The following is a 21749-nucleotide window of genomic DNA, read 5'->3' on the forward strand; positions in this document are numbered from 1 at the left end:
GAATAAATGATTTAATTGGCTGAGCGGCATCGCAGGGATTAGTTACAGTTCACGCCATTGGTCGGTGTGGAAAATAGAATATTATCATTAGAATAATAGATATAGATAGACACAATAGAATCAGCTTGTCATACTTTAGTAAAAGGCCTGAGTCCGCCTGTGGAGACTCAGGCCTTTTACTAAAACACCACGGGGACGCTTTCTTTTTTTAGCACTTTTATTTTGACAGGTATAGTAAACAAACACTGAATTGATAGCTTTATTTTGAAAACAACAAACCGGAAGAGGTGCTGACGCAGGGTTGTTGCTGACAACGGTCTACGTTGACTTCAGACGCCACAAAGTGAATCGGTTGTAAGAGAGCGGCTGGATTATTACGGTAAAACAAATTTCATGATGCTGTGTTTGGTAGAAACTGAACATGTTAGAAGCACGCGGGGCTCACGCGCTGTGATGCTCGTGCGTTGTTAGTCGGGTGTTGTGGGGCTAATTTGTTGTGATGAGGTCATTTGTTAACACTGCGGTGTTCTGGTTTAGCCCAGCTAAGCGTCGTTTCAGTTACTGAAGCCTCACAGCGTATGAAACGCCATAAAATGTGCATCCGTGTGCCGAATATGGTGAATGCAGCCGAGCCAGCTTGCTAGGCGGTTTGCTAATGCGTTTCGCTGTGTGATAATGACCAGCGAGTGTGGCTGCGTTAGCCTGTTCAGCTTTTCTGAATCCGCAGCTACTGACACTGAAATGTTTCTCCCGCTGAGCCGTTTGGTAAAAGTAAAAGAGGTCAGCTGCTCACTTGTTGCTTTTATCGCTGGACTGCCAGCAGTGAAGGTGTCTGCTCAGCCCGCCAAACTCCGTTCGGGTTTAATGCTCTTCTCTCCTTCCCCCAAAATCATTCGTAGCATTTCCCCAAAGATGACGTCTCACTTCAAAAATGTGCATATATCACACATTATCATGTTATGGTAGTGCATCAGTGTGTTCATAGCTTGCAGTGATGTCCCTTCCACTTACACACTACACTGTATTTTGTAGTTTATCGGTTATGATTGGATTTTACTGGAAAACTTTACATTAGACATTGAAAAATGAGACAGCCTCTGGGTGTAGTTTCATACTGACGCAGAGGTTACAGAATCAGGCTGATGGTGTCTGTGAGCTACACCCTCTGCATAAACTGCCCTGGTGGCAGGCGGAGGTTCTGAATGGCAAACAAAATGCGAAACTATTCTGTTTAAAATAGAGGTGATCAAAAAATGACGCGTTCTGCTGTCTTGTGACAGGATAAGCCAACAGTCCTTTTATGGTTGTGCCTTTCTTTCCTCCGGTTGAGCTAATTATTAGGATTGGATCATCTCTGGGCTTTAGAAAGGATTTTAGAAATATTAAAAGTAACCTCAGTACAACCCGGGACACCAGTCACTGACTGCGTGCTTCATATCTGAAAAGCATCGAGGTGATTTTCCTTAAAACTCTGGAGTGCACTGCTCCTATGCTGGACCTGATCACACTGATTGGTCTGGTACTTGTGTGCAGTCACATTAACAGACAGACACATACAGTTTTACAACGTTCAGCCACCGAATGTTTTTAAGTATAGTTGTGGCCTCAGTTATGTTATTATTACTAGCTGCAAAGTTCAGCCTCCTGTGATATTTACCAAACCTGGATGTAAAAGTGACCCTTGCCTGAATTGCCCAGTGTCATCATTTTGACTTCAAGCAGCCAGCAGTGTTAGGTGATCATGCCTGAAAAGGCCTCTAGAGTATAAACATCTTAAAATACATTTTATAAATAAATGTAACTCACCAAGAAGACTGGGGCGAAAGCTGCGTTGACATGAAAGCTGTAGCAGTGATTTCAAACATCAGTGAGTTGCATGCAGGAGATGAAATGAGCTGTTCCTTACACATATGTCATGTCAGAAACAGTGGTTGCTTTTTTGTGGGATTTTTGGTTCCCATTGTTCAGGTTCTTCTTCTTTTTGTGGCGTCCCTCAGGTAAAAAAACGTAAAATGAACTTCCCCAGCTAGAGGTGATTGGAGTTTAAGCTCAGTGTCAGTCTCTGGTCGGCATTAGAAACTGTGGAGTGTGTTGTGGTGCAGAAATGTTACTGCAGGTGTGTGTGTGTGTGTGTGTGTGTGTGTGAGAGAGAGAGAAATGGAGAGAGGGAATGTTGCTGCTGCTTGCATGTACATGCCAGTATTGTCTTTTTTTTTCTTTTGCATATTTGATGGTGCATGCTGCTGTTAGGGATGAACCCTTTGGTAGTATTTAGACTACTGAAGCTGAAATGCCATAAAAGCATAAAATAAGTAGAGCAGTGTTTCACATGCAGAAATGCTCAGTAATAATACTGTGTCACTCCATGGCTTTTTTCTGCACTAGAGCTTTGCTAGGAATCATTTCCTGAGCCCCTGGAGCAGGCTTTGACTAAACTGCCCTCCTCAGCTGCTCTGCAGTGCTGAGAGAGAAGAGGAATAGAGGGGGCAGGGTGCTGTGCTCGCTGGATGCTTCTGTTAGATGCTCATATGTACACAAAGTGGCTTTTTCTGTGTGTGTGTATATATATGTGTGTGTGTGTGTGCGCGCGCATGCACACATGTGGGTAGTGCAGCACGATCCACAAACAATGCCTCATGCATACATGGTGTTGTGGCTGGATGCACTGCATGGGCAAAGATACACAAGATTCAGCATTGTCATCATTTGTAACATGTGTAACAGAGATCCAAGGTTACAGAGTCACCGTACGTTCTATAGCTAGTAGTTCTTGCTAATGACATACTAATTCTTTCTCAGTTGTGGTGCAGCAGTGGCATATTAAAACGTTTCAGGGCACCAGCCCTCTAGGACTTGAGTTTGACACCCATGCCCTATCAGATCCAATCCTGAACTAACCTTGTCGACACTAAGGATGCAACTATCTGGTTAAAAAAACCAAGCAAACACAAAGAAAGCTACTTTAAACTGAGCAGAGAGGTGGAAATCAGCTTTCAAGGCTAACCCTTATACCCTGCTCACAAACCGTAGTCCTTGCAGTCCTCCCGGTTGTCTCCCAGTGAAACTCTGCATGCTTTGCGTTCTGGTTCCTCTTCTCCTGACCTCTGACTATTTACACTTGGGCGTCTCCTCCACCATCAGAGTGATGATCCTGAAACTTTAGCATTACATCTTTTCAGTGCTTCTCAGCTTAAAAAGCCAAATAGGCTCAATAAATTAGGCAAATAGCAACAGATCATCCAGTGCAGACAATAGGACTGAATGCCACGAAAGTAAACATTTTGAATCCAGAGCTGTCAGACCTGAAGTGCCTGGAGCGAGCTTACCTGTTTCAGTATGAATGTAACGTGTGAAACTTTGTCATAGAAATAAACTCACAGTCAGGTTTTGTGCCCCTGACCCACTGCTGTGACCTCCATTGGTCTGTTCAGTTTAGGAACTGAATGAAGAGAAAGGAAATGAGGAACCTGTTACTGTTCACATCATCATAAATGTTAACCAACATCCTCCCCGACAGCTGCATGGTTACTGACTGACATGCAGATAGTGTGCAAACAGTTGCTTTTCACTCAGTTTGTCTGTGTGTGTGTTTGGCTGCAGCAATTGGCCGACTGTGTCTGCTGGTTAGTAGCGATATTTATTTAAAGCTACATGCTGTCAGCTAGCATAACATCACAGCTGTGTGTGTACGTGTGTGGGCATGAGAGTAAGAGTGGAGTAAATAGGTGGGGGATGGTAGATAAAAAGGAAGCATGTAGAAAATATGGGCAGTTAATAAGAGAGGAGAGGAGTGATGCAGTCATTAAACTGAGGAAGTGGCTCATGCTGTGTTTGAACCTTATTGTTGGAGCTCCATTTGAAAGTCATCAGACTGATGAATCCTTTCTTCAGATATATCAGATATAAAGCTTTTTTTCTGTTTGCTGAAGCTAAAAAAACAAAAAGCAGGACCAAACTGTGGTGGCACTCTGAGACTAATCAGTCTCTCTGCTGCTGCACGTCTCAGGCCACTGTTCAGCGTTTCTGGTTTGTCACCAGTGAAACTGCCTGCTGGGTTAACCCTAGCCACACTAAGAAACTCTCTCAGAAGTAGAGCTGGGCGATATGAGATTTTTTCATATCACGATATGTTTTTTTCATTTCAGGCGATAACGATATCTATCACGATATAAGCCAAATAACTATATTTGTAAGATTTAAATGTGCCGTTGCTCACAAGTAAAATGTGAAATAATCAGCAGCTTGTTTTTATTTAAATATTTATTTCCCATAATAAGTTCAACAGGGTAGATGTACTTAAGGAACATGAGACTTTTTCAGATAAATAAAGGCAAATATTGCAAACTACACAAAAGGCAGCCGCTAAAGCGTTTAAGTTTCAAAATAGAACAAACGAAACAGACTAAACTGTCAATTCCACTTAGAAACAAAATATTAATTCTAAAAATAAATCTTAGTTTGTTTTACAGAAGAACAGACAAAACTGACTAACTTTTGTCAATATCAAATAAACTGAGAACTAAAAGGAAATTCTCAATCTCTCCTTGTTGTATAGCTGAGCTTTTCAAACAGTTTTAACAGTTACTTTAGTCTGACAAAAGCCGAATGACGAATTAGCGCTTCCAGTCAGAGACTGAGGCTACGTCCACACGTACACGGGTATTTTTGAAAACGGAGATTTTCCGTTTTCGTTTTAAAAAATAATCCCGTCCACACATAAAGGCAGAAATGAAGGAAAACGCTGCTATGAACATGCCAAAGCAGCAGGTGGCGCTAGATTCCTAACCGTGCAGAAATGTTGGCCAATCAGAAGTCTAGAAGCCTCGGTGGGAAAAAGTAAACAAAGCTGGGGCATAGAAGCAGAACAGAGTCGTATGTGTGGAGGGACAGTAACTGTGTGTATATGTAAGCATTTAAACACTGCAGAGAGTAGAATTAACAGTATTGTAGAAATTCATTTCACCGAAACAATAACGTGGCGCACAGTGTGACGCATGCACCAGTTTATTGTATTTCCAGACTTGCTTTCGGCACATTTACAGTGCAGCTACTCTGTTTTTTGTCAGACTTGAAATAGCAGAAATACCTTCACACTACGGAACTTCTTTGGCTCTTCCGTTCGACAATCTCTCCGGCGTTGGAACCATCATCTGTTTTCTCTTCGGTCACGCTCGGTTGATTTTTCTAGTCGGCACACTCATTTCCTCCATTACGCGCTGGCTCCATTACCCGCTGGCTGTTTCCCAAACAAACACACGTGCGGCTTGGCACTTGTGCTGTACGTAACAAGTCACGCGACGTGACGCTGCGGCTGTGATTGGTTCGGCTCTGCGCTGCTTAATTTGGATTGGCTGACCTTTTTTTTTTTTTTAAGAGGACAAGAGCGGCGAGGTCTATCGCGATAGCTTAATTTCTCTATCGAGTAAAAGTTATATCGCGATACATATCGTTATCGTTCTATCGCCCAGCTCTAGTGTATATGTAAGCATTTAAACACTGCAGAGAGTAGAATTAACAGTAACAGTATTGTAGAAATTCATTTCACCGAAACAATAACGTGGCGCACAGTGTGACGCATGCACCAGTTTATTGTATTTCCAGACTTGCTTTCGGCACAATTTCCAGTGCACGCTACTCTGTTTTTTGTCAGACTTGAAATAGCCGAAATACCTTCACACTACGGAACTTCTATGGCTCTTCCGTTCGACAATCTCTCCGGCATTGGAACCATCATCTGTTTTCTCTTCGGTCACGCTCGGTTGATTTTTCTAGTCGGCACACTCATTTCCTCCATTACCCGCTGGCTGCTTCCCAAACAAACACACGTGCGGCTTGGCACTTGTGCTGTACGTAACAAGTCACGCGACGTGACGCTGCGGCTGTGATTGGTTCGGCTCTGCGCTACTTAATTTGGATTGGCTGACCTTTTTTTTTTTTTTCTTTGAGGACAAGAGCGGCGAGGTCTATCGCGATAGCTTAATTTCTCTATCGAGTAAAAGTTATATCGCGATACATATCGTTATCGTTCTATCGCCCAGCTCTACTCAGAAGAGAATCTCAGCTTCTAGAGTTTTACTTCCTGGTGAAATGAAGGTTAGAAAAAGAAATCAAACAGATTTTTAAAAATCTCAAAAAATGTGTCCCTGATACTGTTCTTGTACACAGATCCATAGCTCCAGAAACAGGAAGCATGCAGGAACTGATGGTAAGTCACCACCTGGAGCATGGCCAAAGCTCCTGAGGGGGAAAAGGTGTCTTCATTTTTCTTGAACTAAAACTACTCAGAGTAACAAAAATCCACTGAGGGTTGGCACACCAGTGACAATAAAATCCCACAGGCTCTTTGTATCACGTACCTGTGGTGAGTGGTCTATTTTTCTCATTAACATCTCCTTCAGCTGTGGGAGCTGTCACTGGGAGAGGTTTGTGCATCAGTCAATATGCCAGCGGATGTTTTATTTATATGAATAAAACATCTGGAGCCCACCTCAGTTACCATGGCGAGAGAATCGGGGTACACCCTGGACAGCTCGCCAGCTAAACTCAGTGCACCTCCTGGAAGTAAAAAAGTACCAAAGCTTTACACAAAATGAAATCATATCAGCGCTGCTTTCGTCTTTACACTCTGCCACAGCTACCTGTAACTTCATCTTTGCAGACAAACAAGTTGTTTTTTCACCTTGTATTTATTTATCAAGATGCAAAATCTAAAGTACTTCATTCATTGGTTACGTGAGGTGAAACTCACATAGTTGTGAGATCTCCTGATATAATGCAGGTGTTGGTGAGTTTAGTGTCTTCCTGCACAGGATGCTGTACATTCTTGTCCATCGTCAGCTCAGACGAGTTGATCAAGTTGATGTTGGGCGATTCATGTCAGCACACATTATGTCGTTTTTCTTGTCTTTCATGCATTCGTCATGCTGCAGTTTGTGGTATGTTTCTATAGGGCTGAAGAAGTTAGTTGTTACTCTGCAGTGCAGATCTATAGTAGTCTTTGCTTGTGGTTTGTCCTTGGTTAACGTCACTTGGCTGAAGCAGATCTAATAAGCCAAAGGAAACTGTACGACCACCTCAGCATCGCTAAGATGTTCTGTGTAACTGTGTACACTCTTTATTTCTGGAGGTGTGATCGGAATAATTAGAGGCTGTGAGAAAGGGATCGCGCAGCATTAGCCTGAAGATTACTGCTGTTGTCTGATGTTATTTAGATGGTGCTGATGCAGCATGTCACCCACTGCAGCAGCATCAATCACTAATGGATTTCATTCTTTCATCTTTTAAACTCAGTCGAGTTGGGTAACAGTGAGTGTGATAAAGGGACAGCGTATTCTGTGGAAGTTCAAATGTCTCGTGTTTCTTAGAAACTTCACGGATGTGACTTCATGTTGCTTCAGTTGTGCAGAAATGTTTGATTTGATCTGGGTCTGATATAATGTCACAGCATCAGGTTCAAACACAGTTTGGCTGAGATGTGCTGACCTGAAGCGTTTTTGTCTCTTGCAGCTTGTGCGTGTATGTTTGAGTGAGCTGAAGAAAGACATCGCTGTGCCGTCTGTGTGTATGTGAGAGCGCACGTGTGTGCGATGTCTTCAGAACTGCTGGTAGATGTGGGCGACGACTCTGCAACGGCGCAGCTAGGACAGCTGAAGCTGACTACCATAGAGGACCAGCAGTGGCCCGCTGACGAGTCTTACCTCAGCAAGTCAGGTGAGAGGGATGTCTGTCCACACCTGCTGATGATGCCATGTTTCAAACGAAGGATTGTAAGAGCTCTGAGCGGCTGGGGTTAATCTTAAAATGTTACATACAAACACATTTACATATGAAGGACTTCATGGTGATGTAATGCTGTGATTGTTGTCTTGTATTAACTGTGTGTGTGTTTCAGAGACAGATGTTTCCCAGCAGTTTGACGCCAGCTCTCCACACCTGCCCTGGGACCACCCTTTCTATGACATTGCCAGACATCAGATCATCGAAGTGGCCGGTCGGTTCTTCAGTCACAGCTGACCTTTCAGTCTGGAAATATATGTTTTTGAAAAGTAAAATCTTGTAGTGGAAGTAACGCGAGTCCATGTCTGCGTCCGTAGGTGATGACAACTTTGGCAGGAAGGTGATCGTGTTTAATGCCTGCAGGATGCCGCCGCAGCACCAGCTGGACCATCATAAGCTGCTGATGTAAGTAGTGACCGCAAACCTTTAGGCTTTGCCAGCGTTTTTGTCATGTGACACGATGTAAGGAGAAGTGGTGGTCTTTGGTCATCACGCTGTATCTAAAGACAGGAAGTGTAGCTGCCTCCACCTGTGTGTGAATGTGAGAGTGAATGAATAGTGGCATTGTACAGCGCTTTGAGGTTCTTGAAAAGCGCTGTATAAATGCGATCCACTAATGTGAAGAACAAGAACAAGATTTGCATCAGTGACACTGAGAGAAGATTAGTCCCAAAGACCGACAGCTGCTGCTGAAGGATCCGCAGAGCAAGCATTCGAGCCGTGGCTGAGCAGTCAGGTGTCAGTGGTGCTGGAAGTGTTGGTCGGTGGTCACCATTGTTCTACCTGTAGCTTCCACTGTGGGGCCTCTGAGGTGTACGAGTGTCTGACCTGGTCTGCCCCGCCCACTCTCGCCTTCCTGCTGACAGACTGGTTGCTTTTACAAAGAGCAGACTGTGATGGAGGTGATTGTGGTCTTGAAAAAATACGTTTTAAAGGTTATTTTAAAGACTGCCTGATGTTTCCACAGTCGGGGAGTAATCATGTTATGAAATGGTGTATTCACCACTGCCCCAGATAATCATGATTGGAATGAATGGAGAAGGCATGGCTGTGTCTATCTTTGCTGTGTTTGGGTGTAACGAGTGATGCGGTGAACGTAAGGCTGCAGTTTTTAGAAAATGTTCTGAAGGCTCCTTCCTGTAGGGACAGCGTGAAGAGATTCACTCTTTCATCTGGTATGGAAATAGTTGATGCGAAGCCCTCAGGTGCAGTAGTTACTAACCAACAAAGTTATTTGAGCAGGTAAAGATATTTCTGCGTTTACAAAGACTTGCTCATGTTTTTCAGGTATCTCAAAGGAACCCTGGATCAGTATGTGGAGAGTGACTACACTCTGATCTACTTTCACCACGGGCTGACCAGTGAAAACAAACCTTCCCTCAGCTGGGTGCGGGATGCATACAGGGAGTTTGACAGAAAGTAATCTCCAACACATCACTGCACATCTCACTTATCATATTATACCTGTTTACAGCTGGTCCTACTGCTGCTCTTTGCATTTATTAACCGGATCAATGGCTTCTGCAGACTAACCTCTGCCTGTACCGGATGCATCAAAATTCCACACCAGGGTAAACGTATCCCAAAGCCTTCAGGCTGGCACCGTCCACTTCCAACACTGGATGTTTTAAACATCATGACTTTGCATAAAAACCTTTATTTTCTTTTTAAATGTTACTAAGGTTAGACTTGTGCCAGCGTTCTCCTCTTTGAACAGAACAAATGAAGAAAAACAGGGAGTCATTTTTTGTAAGAAAGTAATTTCTCTGTACTTCCTGTGAGCACCATAGTCCACAGAGGAAGTACAGACAGGACGAGTCGAGGAGAAAGGAGCCGTGCTGCACACGTGAGAAGCTCTGACTGTTTGTTTTCCCCTCACTTCTGTATTTAAGCAGAGGTGCACAGTGTCCATCCACTGATATGGTACTGGTTTTTCTCTTGAATGCAGTGGAAACAAATACTGTGTGCAGTGTTTCATAAACTGCACAGTTACAGTAACATGTGCGGATGGCTTCAGCCATGTTCCCACTATTCAAAATAGCGAAGGAGCTGAGCCCTGCTTTTGTCTTTAATCACTTTCACCCAGTTAATTTGCACTTTGCACAGCAGCGGGCGAGCACACCCACACAGCCATTCAGTTTGGCTGATAAAGATAAAAGCAGGTCTCCAGTTACATGTCCTCGCATTATTTTCACCAGCTCATCGCTGACAGCACAGGATTCAGCCCCTCAGCAGTGCTGGTTGCCTGTGTAACCTGTGGACAGCAGATTCCACAGATGCTGTCACGTTTCTGTGTATGCTCTTGTAATCGTTGTATCAAACGTGTGTTAGCACACCTTGTGAGAACATGTGATGTGTTTGCAGGTACAAGAAGAACATCAAGGCCCTGTACATCGTCCATCCCACCATGTTCATCAAGACTCTGCTGATCCTCTTCAAACCAATTATAAGGTTAGTTTCTGGTTTCAGGGATTTTTAAAGGACCATTATGCGCAGCCCCCGTGCACATACACACAGTTTTGTGCTGATTTTGTTACAAAGCGAGGCGACTGTTGGGATTTGGTGCTGTATAAATAAAACTGAATAAGGGGGTGGGTGGGGCCTGCATCACTCTGTGATCCACTTCCTGTTGATATAGGGAGAAATCTGACGACTGATCGTTGCAGCTGTGGCGTCCTGTTACAGTACGGCCCACTCTTTGACGGATGCACGGTTATAACACGTGGTTACGGCTCGATTTTATGCAAAGGTTCAGAGAGGGTGACCCAGTACGTGAACTTATTATCCTTGCTATGATGGAAAAGCCGTCTGTACTTGGAGCAACCAGTTTTAAAGTGCAACTTGATGTCAGTCAGATTTTTAATCCCTCATTGATTTTATGACATTTTCTAGGATTTTTTTATATGCTTGATGTCGGGTCAGGTGCTGCTAATATAATCTGCCTAACGGGCAGCCATGGGTACCACACGGCATTATGTACTCCAGCATTACTCCTGTGGATTGTGGGTAAACACAGACTCCACTAATGCTAAATGCTGATGAGCATGTTCCCTCAGTAAGCACAGTACAGTACAGTAGTGTCACATCAGTGTGCTTATGTGAGCTGATATCATTACACGAGTCCTTCCTGCGGTTTTCAAGAGACGTGTTCATTTAAAAAGGAAGCACATGATTAATGAATGTGAATTTTGGGCCATTGTAACTAACATTGACAGAGCTTGAGCAGCATCTAGTGGCAGCAGTAGAAAACTGCAGCCATAAATGTGTCTGAAGTTCCTGCTTCAGGTTTGGTTCTTACTGGATACCAGTTTTATTTAAATGGCAACAAATCCCAACAACAGTCGAGGTGCTTTATACTGTACACATCATCTTGTAGCTATGCCAACAGAGAGTGTCGCAGTGCTGCAGCTGGAAGCAAGAACCACTCGCTTAACTTTGTAAGCTTTGTTCTCTCCATCCAACAGGAACATTTTTATGTAAGTCGCTGATGAAACAGTGTGACACTGAGCCTACCGCTAACCTTTAGACCGCCTCTGTTCAAGAAACAGAAAAAATAGCCGGTCATTTTGGGGGAATTATGATTACATAATTCCCCGTAGACGGACTCGTCGGTGAGTCGCTTGTTGCCGTTTTCCTTGGCGTATGAAGCGTTCCAGGAAGTGCACAAACGTCTTTAAATACTCTGACCAAACCAGAGGTTTTCTGTTGTATTAATCACATATTTAATCATTTCACATTAGTAATAGTAATGTCACTGTCTCACTGCATGTTCACTGCAGAGTATGCTCTACACACACAGTGAGGCCATTGTAACGGGAGACGCTAAGCAGATAGTGGGACTCCTTCCCCTTATCAGGGATGTAAATATTCAGGTGACGGGAGGAGCCCCTGTGAGAGGGGCCAGCATGTGAGAGTTGTGGCTTGTTCTTTGTTTGTATAAGAGTTCAGGGAGGTGTCCGTCCTCAGAACACTCTTGTTTGATCTGAACGTTTTCTCCACATTGCAACGTGTTAACTAAACCACTTCAAAACGAGCTCGCTGGGTTGTTGTTAAAATGTCCATAACAAGGTGCGCACATCATGTGCTACTTGCTACTTTCACTTTGTTACATTTCTGTTTTCATGCTTATAAAAAGTCTGAACCATCATCATTGCTGCTCACAGATCAACCACTCGAGTTTTCTCTCTCTCAGCTTTAAGTTTGGCAGGAAGATCAACTATGTGAGCTATCTGAGTGAGCTGGAGGATGTGGTCAAGTGTGATCAGCTGGTCATTCCTTCCCGCGTCAGAGAGTAAGTGTTCCTGCCAAACTTCAGATGTGTGCCTTTCATTCAGTCTTCTCATTGCGTGATGCCAGCAGCACGTTTCACTGAGGGTTAAATGCCGCCTCCGTCTTATTATCCGTGTGCATGAGAAGTGAGTGTTGAAAGTGTTTGACCTCCTTGAGAGTGGCGTGTTGGAGCAAACACAGGAAGTGGGATGGTATTATCTTACTGAAAGTGGCTTCATCACAATCCAAATAACCGTGCAGTGCACCCTGATGTAGCCACACTGGCACAGCTGCTGGTTTCCCAGCTGTGTGCCGACTCCTTGTGCTCCACGCTAAACGAGCTGGAGGTGAGAGAGTGCAATTTGTGAGTCGTGTGCTGGTTTACAGCCCGCTCTCTTGGGTTTTTCTTACCAGCAGAGTTTTTACATTCAAACATTTTCCCTCTCCATCTTGGCTTTCTGAATCTAAAGTCAGCATGCATTTGTTTTTTTTCAGGAAACAATGACAAATCTCAGTTTCCACATATTGTCACTTTAAGCATCATCATTGCATCCTGTTCCATGTGCGTCTTCTTTGGAAATGCCCTCTGCACTGAGTACTGTCAATCTTTTCATTTGATTTGGGAATGCTTCCTGTGGTTGTTCTGCTCATGCACAATGCATCTTAAAAGGTGCCACTGATGGAGTTTATTCACTGCTGTGCTGCTTCCATTCTGTGGTTTAGGCAAACATTCAGGCACAAATAGTGAAGCCCTGTGTTACTTTTTAAAATCTCCCGTTGTCTCTGTGCCAGGTATGACAACAAATTAAGAGCATCTCTGAAACCCACCACACAGCCCCCCATGTCTCCTCCTCACAGCCCTCCTCTCCCCAGCCAGGTGTTTGGTGTGCCACTAACGCTGTAAGTGCTGATTCTGTAGTTGGAGAGAGACACGGCCCTGTGAGAGAAGCTTCCAGATAAAGGAAAAAACCTTTGAATCTGCTTGTTGTTTTAATGTGTGCGTGTCAGGCTCAGACAGAGGGATCCAGATGGCGATCCAGTTCCTGTGGTGATGAGAGACACCGTTGGCTTCCTGTCAGAGCAAGGTAACAAACAGAACACCTGAGCGAACTCCTCCCTGAGCTGTGCCTGCATGGAGCACACACGGCTGCCTCACCTGTGCTTTTACTGGCTCACATCACTGTAATTAAAGCCTGCTGCACACACACAGGTGACTTTATACCTGTGCTGTGCTCTGATGCAGACTCAGGCTGTGCCTCGTTATGTCTGAAAGAAACACTTTTCTTTCTTTTTCACTGTGTGTGTGTGCGTCTGTGTGTGCGTCAGGCTTGGAGATTGAGGGCATCTTCAGACGATCTGCCAACGTGACTCTGGTGAAGGAGGTCCAGCTCAGGTACAACTCAGGTATGAGCTCTGACCGCCCTGTGATGCTGAAATTCCCTGCTGTAGACTCATGATGGAGGAGTCCCCTCCACCTGCTGTGTGACGTCAGTTATGATCCTCTGTGTTATGGATGGTTCTGTAAACACCAGTTAGGCTGCAGGTGTTTATGTGCAGAGGGCCTGGTTTCTTCCACGTTAGAGCAGGGTTGGGACGCTCGTCTCTTCTCTCGGGTTTTCTTCTGTTCTCATTGAACTCGTGTGTTTGCAGGTGCGACAGTGAACCTCAGAGAGATGGAAGATGTGCACCTGGCTGCTGTCATCCTGAAAACATTCCTGAGGGAACTCCCCGAGCCTCTGCTCACCTATCAGCTCTACAATGACATTGTCAACTTTGCCTGTAAGTACGGTTAGAGGAGTCTCAGCTTGTACCTGTGTGACTGTGTGAAGCCCACACCCCCACCTGCCCTACACCAGATGAACAGTCTGCCTCAGCAGTTCACCTGATGACTGTGTTTGTTCCAGCTGTGTCCAGTGAGATTCAGGTGACAGTAATGAAGACGCTGGTAGAGTCACTGCCGGAGGAAAACTACGCATCGCTGCGATACCTCATCACATTTCTGGCACAGGTACAGCTGATGGTCTGCACATCCCGCTGATCACAAAATATCATCTCTGTCTGTTACAACAGCATCCTGTGTGTGTGTGTTTAGGTATCGGCCAACAGTGAGGTGAATAAGATGACCAACAGTAACCTGGCTGTGGTCTTTGGTCCCAATCTGCTCTGGGGGCGGGACAACGCCATGTCGCTCAGCGCCATTGGACCAATCAATAACTTCACGAGAACCCTGCTGGACCAGCAGCATCTGGTGTTTGCCTAATGTCCAGCCCTCTGCTCTGAGCTCTTTCTGCCAATGTGAAACGCCGCCGAGACCCTCCTTCCCTGCAGCATTTAGCCTTTAGCTTACCTTAGGAGCATCATCAAAGTACTCAGACAGGCCTGACTGTCTCGCACATTTAAAAAGATTCAGTGGACCAAGTTATTTGTGTGTCTCCGGTCGTTCTGAGCGTCCTGTTATTATGTCTGGCAACTTCTGGCATTTCTATTTGACTCCAAGCATGAAAACAAGTGGAAACAGCACACGTGTTAGAGCTCAGGCAAATAAAAATAATGTGAGCAAAAAATAACAGAAAACACTACAAAATGCAACCGATGGTAAACAAGAAAGATCCAGATCCCCAGTTTTGTTACAGCGTTAAATTAGAGGCTGTTCACGTATCACAGCATGAAACGCTGCGGCCCTGATACCACCTGCGTGAGTGGTGCTCCACTGTGAGCCGTGATAACTCTCGACATCACTTTGCATCATGAAATCCCACAAACACGTCACGAGTACAGATACAGACGTGCACGTTTCCCTTCCTTTAAGTCAGTGTAGTGCTTCCAGCAGTCTCCACGAGCACAACAAGAATCTGAACGATGACGTGAAGTCGTTTCATGCGGGTCTCAGGCCGGCACACTATAAAGAGCTGCAACACTGGGGGAGGGGGACATAAAAGCTCTCATAAATCTGAAATCACTACATGTGTGTGAATGCAGGGCTAGTCATTTGCTGCCATGTGCTTCTCTACCACCCCGAACTGCTCCGTCCATGCCTCCGTCACTCCTACCTGCACGTGTTCATATCTATATTCAGCCCTGTATCGCTGCCCTGCTTCAACAGCGGCTGGTTTGCATCTTTTATCTCTGTCAGTAGCAGCTGGTCGTGTTGTTTTCTATGTAGTGCCAAAAAGGCGTTTCACCTGTGTTACCAAATGTTCTTTAGATTCTGATTCTGCGCTAAAGAGAGGGCTGATGAGGAGAGTGGAGGCGTGACTCGGGTTTACGTCAGAATGGTGAACTCGGTACCGAACTTTGTGGACAATCTATGAAATGCTGTACTTGGAGTGGCAGAAACCAGCCACAGCTGTGCACGTGGAGTCTTTCTCTTCCTTTATATGAATTTTCCTAATAGCAGTGTCATTTGGACCTGTAGCTGGTGTCCCGGGTAAACGGCACACTACAAAAGTGTGCTGAGTGACGGCTTCACACTCGGCACTCTGCGGGTTTGGTGACAAAGTGTAGATGTGACTGCGCTCCCTGGAGTGACGCCGTTGTTGTTTAAATTACAGGGAGACGGTCGGTACGTCGGGCATGTGGTGGACTCCCACAGGCCAGCGTCTCTGCTGCCCTCTGTGTGACTGATTGTGCGAGCAGACGTGATGTGTGCTCATACAATCAGTAATAATATAAGTTGTAATGGATTCATGTTTTCATTTGTAGCAGCATCACTTCAGTGTACATAATGAATGATTTTGGGTGTCTGATTTCCTGTGATTGTCCCAAATTTAATTAAGTAGAAGTACCTGATACTGAGGCTTACTCTGTGTACCGTTTCAGGCTTTGAACTACAGGAGTCTGTCCAAGTTATGTGCTGGTTTTTGGCTCGGTGTTTGTGGCGCAGTGCCGTGGTGTGCTGCACATAATCCACACTGAGCAGTGCAGTTAACAGACCCCACACGCCTCAGAGGGCACCGGGGCTCCAGGCCAGCTGTTCGTCCATTTGTTTGTTGAGTATTAATGTAGGATATAGACGCATTAGATCAGAGCTGTCACCCTTTGGCCAATCACAAGCCAGTATTCCTTTTAGCTCTTGTGTTTTCTTTTAGTCACCACAGGTCTTTAGGAGCAGGCGTATGAGGAGCATGCAGCAGGAGTGTAACCCGTCAGAATCGGCTTGTACTCTCTCCTCTGTAGTGAGAGAGGAAAGTGTGAACCCTTTGAAATGATTTAGTTCTTCCTAAACCCAAAGATGAATCAGTCCCTTATAGAGTGCAGCCAACACGAGCGGTGGTTGCTCGGTGTGATTGTTTGAGCAGCTCACAGCCTCCTGTTAGGTGAGCAGCAGCCCCCGTCCTCGGCTTTTTGAGCGCAGGCACTGGATGCACACAGGTGACTGTGGGCTCTCGCAGAGGTTCCCGGGTGCAACTGTATGGCCTCCCAAAAGCTGCATTGTGTTCTCATTTATCTCACGGTTCAGCAGTGATGCACAGACGCTGTGGGGAGTTGGTTGGGATGTCTTTGCTGTTGAGGGTTTCACTGTTATCGCTGCTTTCACAGCCTCCAGCACAGCTACAACTTCCCTTAATGAGGGTTTTAATTTCTGTGGCTAAATGAGAACCGTGTGGCCGTAACCGAGGCCTTAAGCTTCCTGCTGCATTTATCATTGCTCATGTTCTTTCCTGTAATAATCACCTGTGATTCCTGAGAAGAACATTATTTCTGCAAGTCTCAGTTTCTGTTTCCAGAGTCTTCGTGTAAAGGACAGCCTCACAGTGATTACAGCAGTCAGCACCTGCAGTAGTTACCTTTGACACGTTGTCTCTTTCCTTTAGTCAGCCAGTTTCTAAAGACTCAAAACAAGCTGTTCAACTAGATGTCTTTCATTGCAACAAACTATCAGTGGGTAAATATTGGTGTTGTGGTGTTCCTGTAACGATGTGACTGAAAAGCACCAAAACAGTCAGAATTTCAGTTTGACTGAAGCTGAGAGCAAAAACGACAACAAAAAGTGTTTACCTGTTTTAATGCCACAGTGACGTGGGTGTGTGTTTGTGTGTACCAGTGCAGACGAGGGCTGCGTGCGTGAATGTTGTCAGGTGGTGGCATCTCCGTTTTTTAATGGTGTGACGTAGTGAGACAGACCTTCCTGTTTGATTGTGAGTCATCTTTGATCTGTGAAACACAAAAAGAGCGAGCCAAGCAGTTTCTCTGAATCACAAAAGCTAGTGGAGATGCACTTTTTAAATAGTCTGTGTGTGTTTGTGCGTGCTCGTGCCTTATTTGTTTCCCCCGCGTGGTCATGTGATTAGCCATCTAAGTGCCAGTGTGATCATTCTGCCATAGATTAAATAAGACGGGGTGCGTTCAACAAAGCTCTGGTGTTTGCTGGTGTTCAGAGCAGCCTGTGACGCGTGCGGCGTGGCCCCCACCCAAACGCTGACTTTGTTGAGAGCAGCTCAGCTGTAATGGGCGACGGCAGACTTGAGGATTTGTCTTCGTTACAAAATCGAGCTCGAGTCTGAGCTTCGAGTGTAAAACCACTCGTCTGATCTTCTTCTCACAAAACTCGGTTTAGTTTCGTTTTCAGGTTTTAAGACGGCGTAGCTGAAAGTCACCAGGTGAGCGAGACGGGTAAAAACGCTTCCTTTTCTAACCCCACTGTAAAGCTGTCAGCTGTGTCCCGTGTTCCTTTCCCGAAACGCTGATTCTTCTCAACTCTGCTGATCCGTTACAGCCTCTCTAATCTATGGGTCTTTGTACTGTAACTGTTGTCATGGTGACAGTGAACTTCTCTAAGGGAGAAATTCATTGGTTCCCAGGCTGATTTATTTTTACTTAGTGACCTTATTTTCTTAACTCCTTTTTTTCATCCTCTTTTGATATGTTGTGGATCTCAGTCTTGTACATGTGTGATATAAATGGTGATATCCTGTAATGTTAATGTGTGCAAACAATAAAGAAATGATGAATGAAAGCTGGGGCTCTGCTCTTTGATCATTTTCATACTCAGCCAAGCTCAGTATAATACCCGAACTACAGTCTGCATTAGTATTTATTCATACAGATGATACATATTAATGTATCATAAATGCATTAATGAGACTGCCTGTTTGAGGCAGCGCTCCATATCGATGTGCCTTCAACTGTAAGCGGCAGGTTTCCCCAGTCTTATAAACTGCACATTTGCATAAGGCTGGAAACCTGCAGTCAGCTGAGACTGAGGACGTCACCTGGATGAGTGACGATATGAACAGAATCAACCTCTGCAGATTTACTATAAATGCACATTTAGACACTTTGTCTTGCACTAAGATTTGCACGTGTTCATTTTAAAGGCTTCGGTTCATTGGTTCCTGTATCTTACCCTAATTAAAAATCGAATCTAATTCGACTAAATCCACTGAGCTAGAGCAATGAAAAAAATGCCGTTTTGGAACATAGAAGACATTTACACTTGGACCAACACAAGAAAGAAAACCTGCTCGGCCTCTGTGCTGTCAGACTGATCGGGTTAAAGCTGTTGATATTATTATAACTACATGCAACATTAATATTAATGTCATTGCAACAGTCAGGTCATCAGAGCTCAAATACAGGCATGCAGCCTGGTGCCAGATGTTTTTTACAGACGTCATTTAGTGTACGGATTTAGATTTTGGTACATGGTCATTTGGAGCTTTTTACGTCCAATCAGATGTCCCCATCTGATGATTTGAGCTCTCTGCTGAAGACTGAATTTAAAGACACTTCTGACTCACTAAAGCCAACCAGTCCATGTGTCACGGACACGCAGGACACTCCCACAGAAACTGTGAGCGTTCCTCAGCAGAGTTCCTGACCTGCTGCCCCCTGCTGTGACCCTGTGAGTCATGCTTGGTTTATTCCAGCGGCTTTACTCACTAACATGACTCGTTTACTGGATTTCTCAATGGCACCACACTCAAACTGTTTCTGTTTTAATAGCAAATTTTAAAGATGATTTCATGCCACTGATTATACTTTTCAACATTTTGGGTAATGTGGGACAATTATGAACAAATTATAAATTACATACATATACAGATGTACACATACGAGTCCTGCTAACAGATGCTGGAGCGTCTGAAGCTGGGAATCACTCAGGGTGTGAAGATCGATACTTCACCTGACAAGACGATTTGTGGAAACCATCTTTGTTTGGCTGTATTTTCCTAACTATACTCAAATAAAACTCAGAGTACCAGTAACCAGTGATGGTGTAAGAGGGACTGGTGTGTCTGATTTACTGTGTTGCATGTTAGATAAATAAGGACATTGTGTCCTACGCAGCTGTGTTATTTCTGCTGCTGAACAGCTTCAGTAATGGACACAACAGTGGATGTTCATGTGCAAACACCAGACAATTAAATGTAAGTGTAGAAGGCTGAGACATAGACGTATACTAACTAGGCTGCTTTAGGAACACATGTTAGGCAGGAATGACATTTGAGGACAGCTACAGTCCGGCAGGGATGAAAGGATAACAACAGTCAAATTACAGGTGAGCAGAAATGAACCTGTAGATTGACATTCTGTGTTCTGGGAAATAACAATTCAAGAATTAATAATAATAAATACATAAATAATAAAGATAAATCAACACGGAGTATTTTCACATGTTGCAAATTACAAACCACTTTAATGTAGAAGCCACTGTTTGGGTCGCTGTGCTGTACAAGCAAGGAAACACACAGACGTAACATGTGCTGCTTGCTACAGCGTCAGCTTGAACATTATTTATTTCCAGGGCAGCTGGCAGTGAAATCGTAGGTGACAGAAGAAGATGACAGAATTTAGAAGAATTCAGACAGTCCTGCTGCACTGTTCACCACATCTGGCTGCTGGTGAAGTAAAGTACAGTTTACATGGTGAATGGACTGATTCTTATACAGCGCTTTTCTACTCTGGGAAATTTTGCTTGGAGTGAAATTGTGTGTTTGCGTTGTTTCTTTGCAGAGTGGTAGCTCATTAACATGATGTTGTAATCTTCTGTAGTCGGCTTTCATTAAAATGGAATATCCAGTGTTTGTGTAACGTCTCAGCAGACTATAAATTCCTGAGTGAAGCGCTCAGTCTAGTGAAGCTGTACCTTTGCTAAAGGAAACATCATCAGGTAATTCTTCACTTTCTAAATCGAAATGTCCTTTTTAACTGTTCTTTGGTGCAAGCGTGTGATCACAGAGACATGTAGGCTGTTCGTGGTGAGGGTTTGGCAGCATCAGCAGCAGGAGGACTGGGAAAGGACTGGGAAAGGACTGGGAAAGGACTGGGAAAGGACGACACAGACAGAGACGCCTGGACATGGGAACAAAAATAAGACACAATAAGAAATGAAGGATTTCTGTGTTTGAAGAAAGGGAAAAAGCTGATGTTTTCTCAGAGCCTTGTTTTTGATTCACACTCAGCAGCATTTGGTCATATGAGTGAGTATATTGTAATCCAAGTAATCTTTGCAGAGACCAACTCTCCTGCAAGAGAAGAAAATGAAAGCCTTTGCACTTGCTGTCATCCTCCTCATGATCTTCATCAGCAGTGGTAAGTTAGATTTACAGATTGCTTTTGTTCTGTTCAGTTCAAAGTCGGAGGAGTTGTATATTTACTTTACTGTATAAAGCACATCGAGGCAACTGTTGCGCTATAAAAAAAGAAAAGAAATTTTAACTTAACTAAAACTGCAAAATGTGACTGAAAACGAGCCAGTGCCACCAATCTTCTGTTAGGGGCAGTAACACTGAAGAGCTGGACTTCAACATGTTTCTCTTCTGTTTTTAATTCAGTAGATTTGCCATCAGTGTTCACTAATATTAAACAGTCATATTCATGTGTATATCTCTGTCTTTGTCTTCTGTCAGAGGCTCTGCGGTGTAACCGCTGCGTTCCAATAACAGCTGGTGGCAGCTGCACCAACACAGTGGAGACCTGCCAGAGACCTGATGAGGTCTGTGCCCTTGTCATCAGCACATTTCCCAGTAAGTATGGTTACACACACACACACACACACACACACACACACACACACACACACACACACTATTGTTATTTCATGTTATTTTTGATGATGGTGTTTCTTTGAATTCAAATCTGTACAGTCTGAGTTTTCACTTTGCTCTTTTGCAGGATACTCGTACTTCAAAAGATGCATGAGGAGAGCTGATGCCTTTGCTTTGAAGTCCATTTCCAGCTATAACGTCTTCACATGTACTGATGATCGGTGCAACTGATGAGGGAAACTTCTGCATGAAGATGTCACAATGATATCAGAAGACATGGAGTCACTTTTAACCACTGTTTTATTTTCTTTTGACTGTCTGGCCTTTCATTTCAATAAAAAGGATTGAAAGGATAACAAAAGGATAATTGTGTGTGTAAGGACTGTTTTTTATTTTTGCCTGTCCTGTTTGGTTCTTTCGCCGTCAGAATTATTATCTGAAGGCCAAAAAAGATGCTCAACAGATTCACTTTACCAACTGGATCATTCCAGCCTTGCCATTCGGTCCATTTGACTGACCTTTGTTATTTTATTTTACTTTCACTTGTTACAGACGGGACAGACATGGCTGGGGATAGGAAAGGGAAAAAGAAAGAGAGGGAGGGAAAGAAAAACAGGGGGAAAGGGGACAGTGAGGAAGGGCACGAAAAAAAAAAATCACCTGGATCACCTGCTGAGAGAGAACAAAAACCCCAAACAAACAAAAGGAGAGCAA

At 44.2% G+C, this 21749-nt stretch overlaps 1 protein-coding gene and 1 long non-coding RNA gene across 3 annotated transcripts; both read left to right on the forward strand.

Annotated features, from left to right (window-relative positions):
• Positions 1-239: 239 nt before the first annotated feature.
• On the forward strand, positions 240-18001 carry arhgap1 (Rho GTPase activating protein 1). 2 transcript variants are annotated; one of them, XM_026158396.2, is made up of 13 exons: positions 240-379; positions 7507-7710; positions 7892-7990; positions 8094-8181; positions 9064-9195; positions 10141-10227; positions 11969-12067; positions 12838-12945; positions 13054-13130; positions 13372-13449; positions 13696-13824; positions 13950-14053; positions 14138-18001. In XM_026158396.2, the coding sequence occupies exons 2-13, from the start codon at positions 7587-7589 to the stop codon at positions 14303-14305; spliced, it is 1293 nt and encodes a 430-aa protein (XP_026014181.1). In that variant the 5' UTR covers positions 240-379; positions 7507-7586; the 3' UTR covers positions 14306-18001. The 2 variants fall into 2 exon arrangements, with proteins under 2 accessions (XP_026014181.1, XP_026014182.1); XM_026158397.2 differs by having other exon boundaries at positions 7898-7990.
• A 2044-nt stretch (positions 18002-20045) lies between these two features.
• On the forward strand, positions 20046-21402 carry LOC145424523 (uncharacterized). The gene is made up of 4 exons (XR_013905606.1): positions 20046-20158; positions 20502-20580; positions 20898-21014; positions 21163-21402. It is a non-coding gene; the product is annotated as an uncharacterized LOC145424523 (long non-coding RNA).
• Positions 21403-21749: the final 347 nt, after the last annotated feature.

The sequence above is a fragment of the Astatotilapia calliptera genome, chromosome 23 (genome assembly GCF_964374335.1).
Source record: "Astatotilapia calliptera chromosome 23, fAstCal68.1, whole genome shotgun sequence".
In the NCBI taxonomy this organism is placed as follows: domain Eukaryota; kingdom Metazoa; phylum Chordata; class Actinopteri; order Cichliformes; family Cichlidae; genus Astatotilapia; species Astatotilapia calliptera.

What these genes read in the sequence shown, in the direction of transcription:
- arhgap1 (XM_026158396.2), top strand. Translation starts at nt 7,587, where the DNA reads ATGTCTTCAGAACTGCTGGTAGATGTGGGCGACGACTCTGCAACGGCG. An exon ending in GACCATCATAAGCTGCTGAT is followed by an intron (nt 8,182 to 9,063) that starts GTAAGTAGTGAC and finishes CATGTTTTTCAG; the next exon opens with GTATCTCAAAGGAACCCTGG. An exon ending in TCATCACATTTCTGGCACAG is followed by an intron (nt 14,054 to 14,137) that starts GTACAGCTGATG and finishes GTGTGTGTTTAG; the next exon opens with GTATCGGCCAACAGTGAGGT.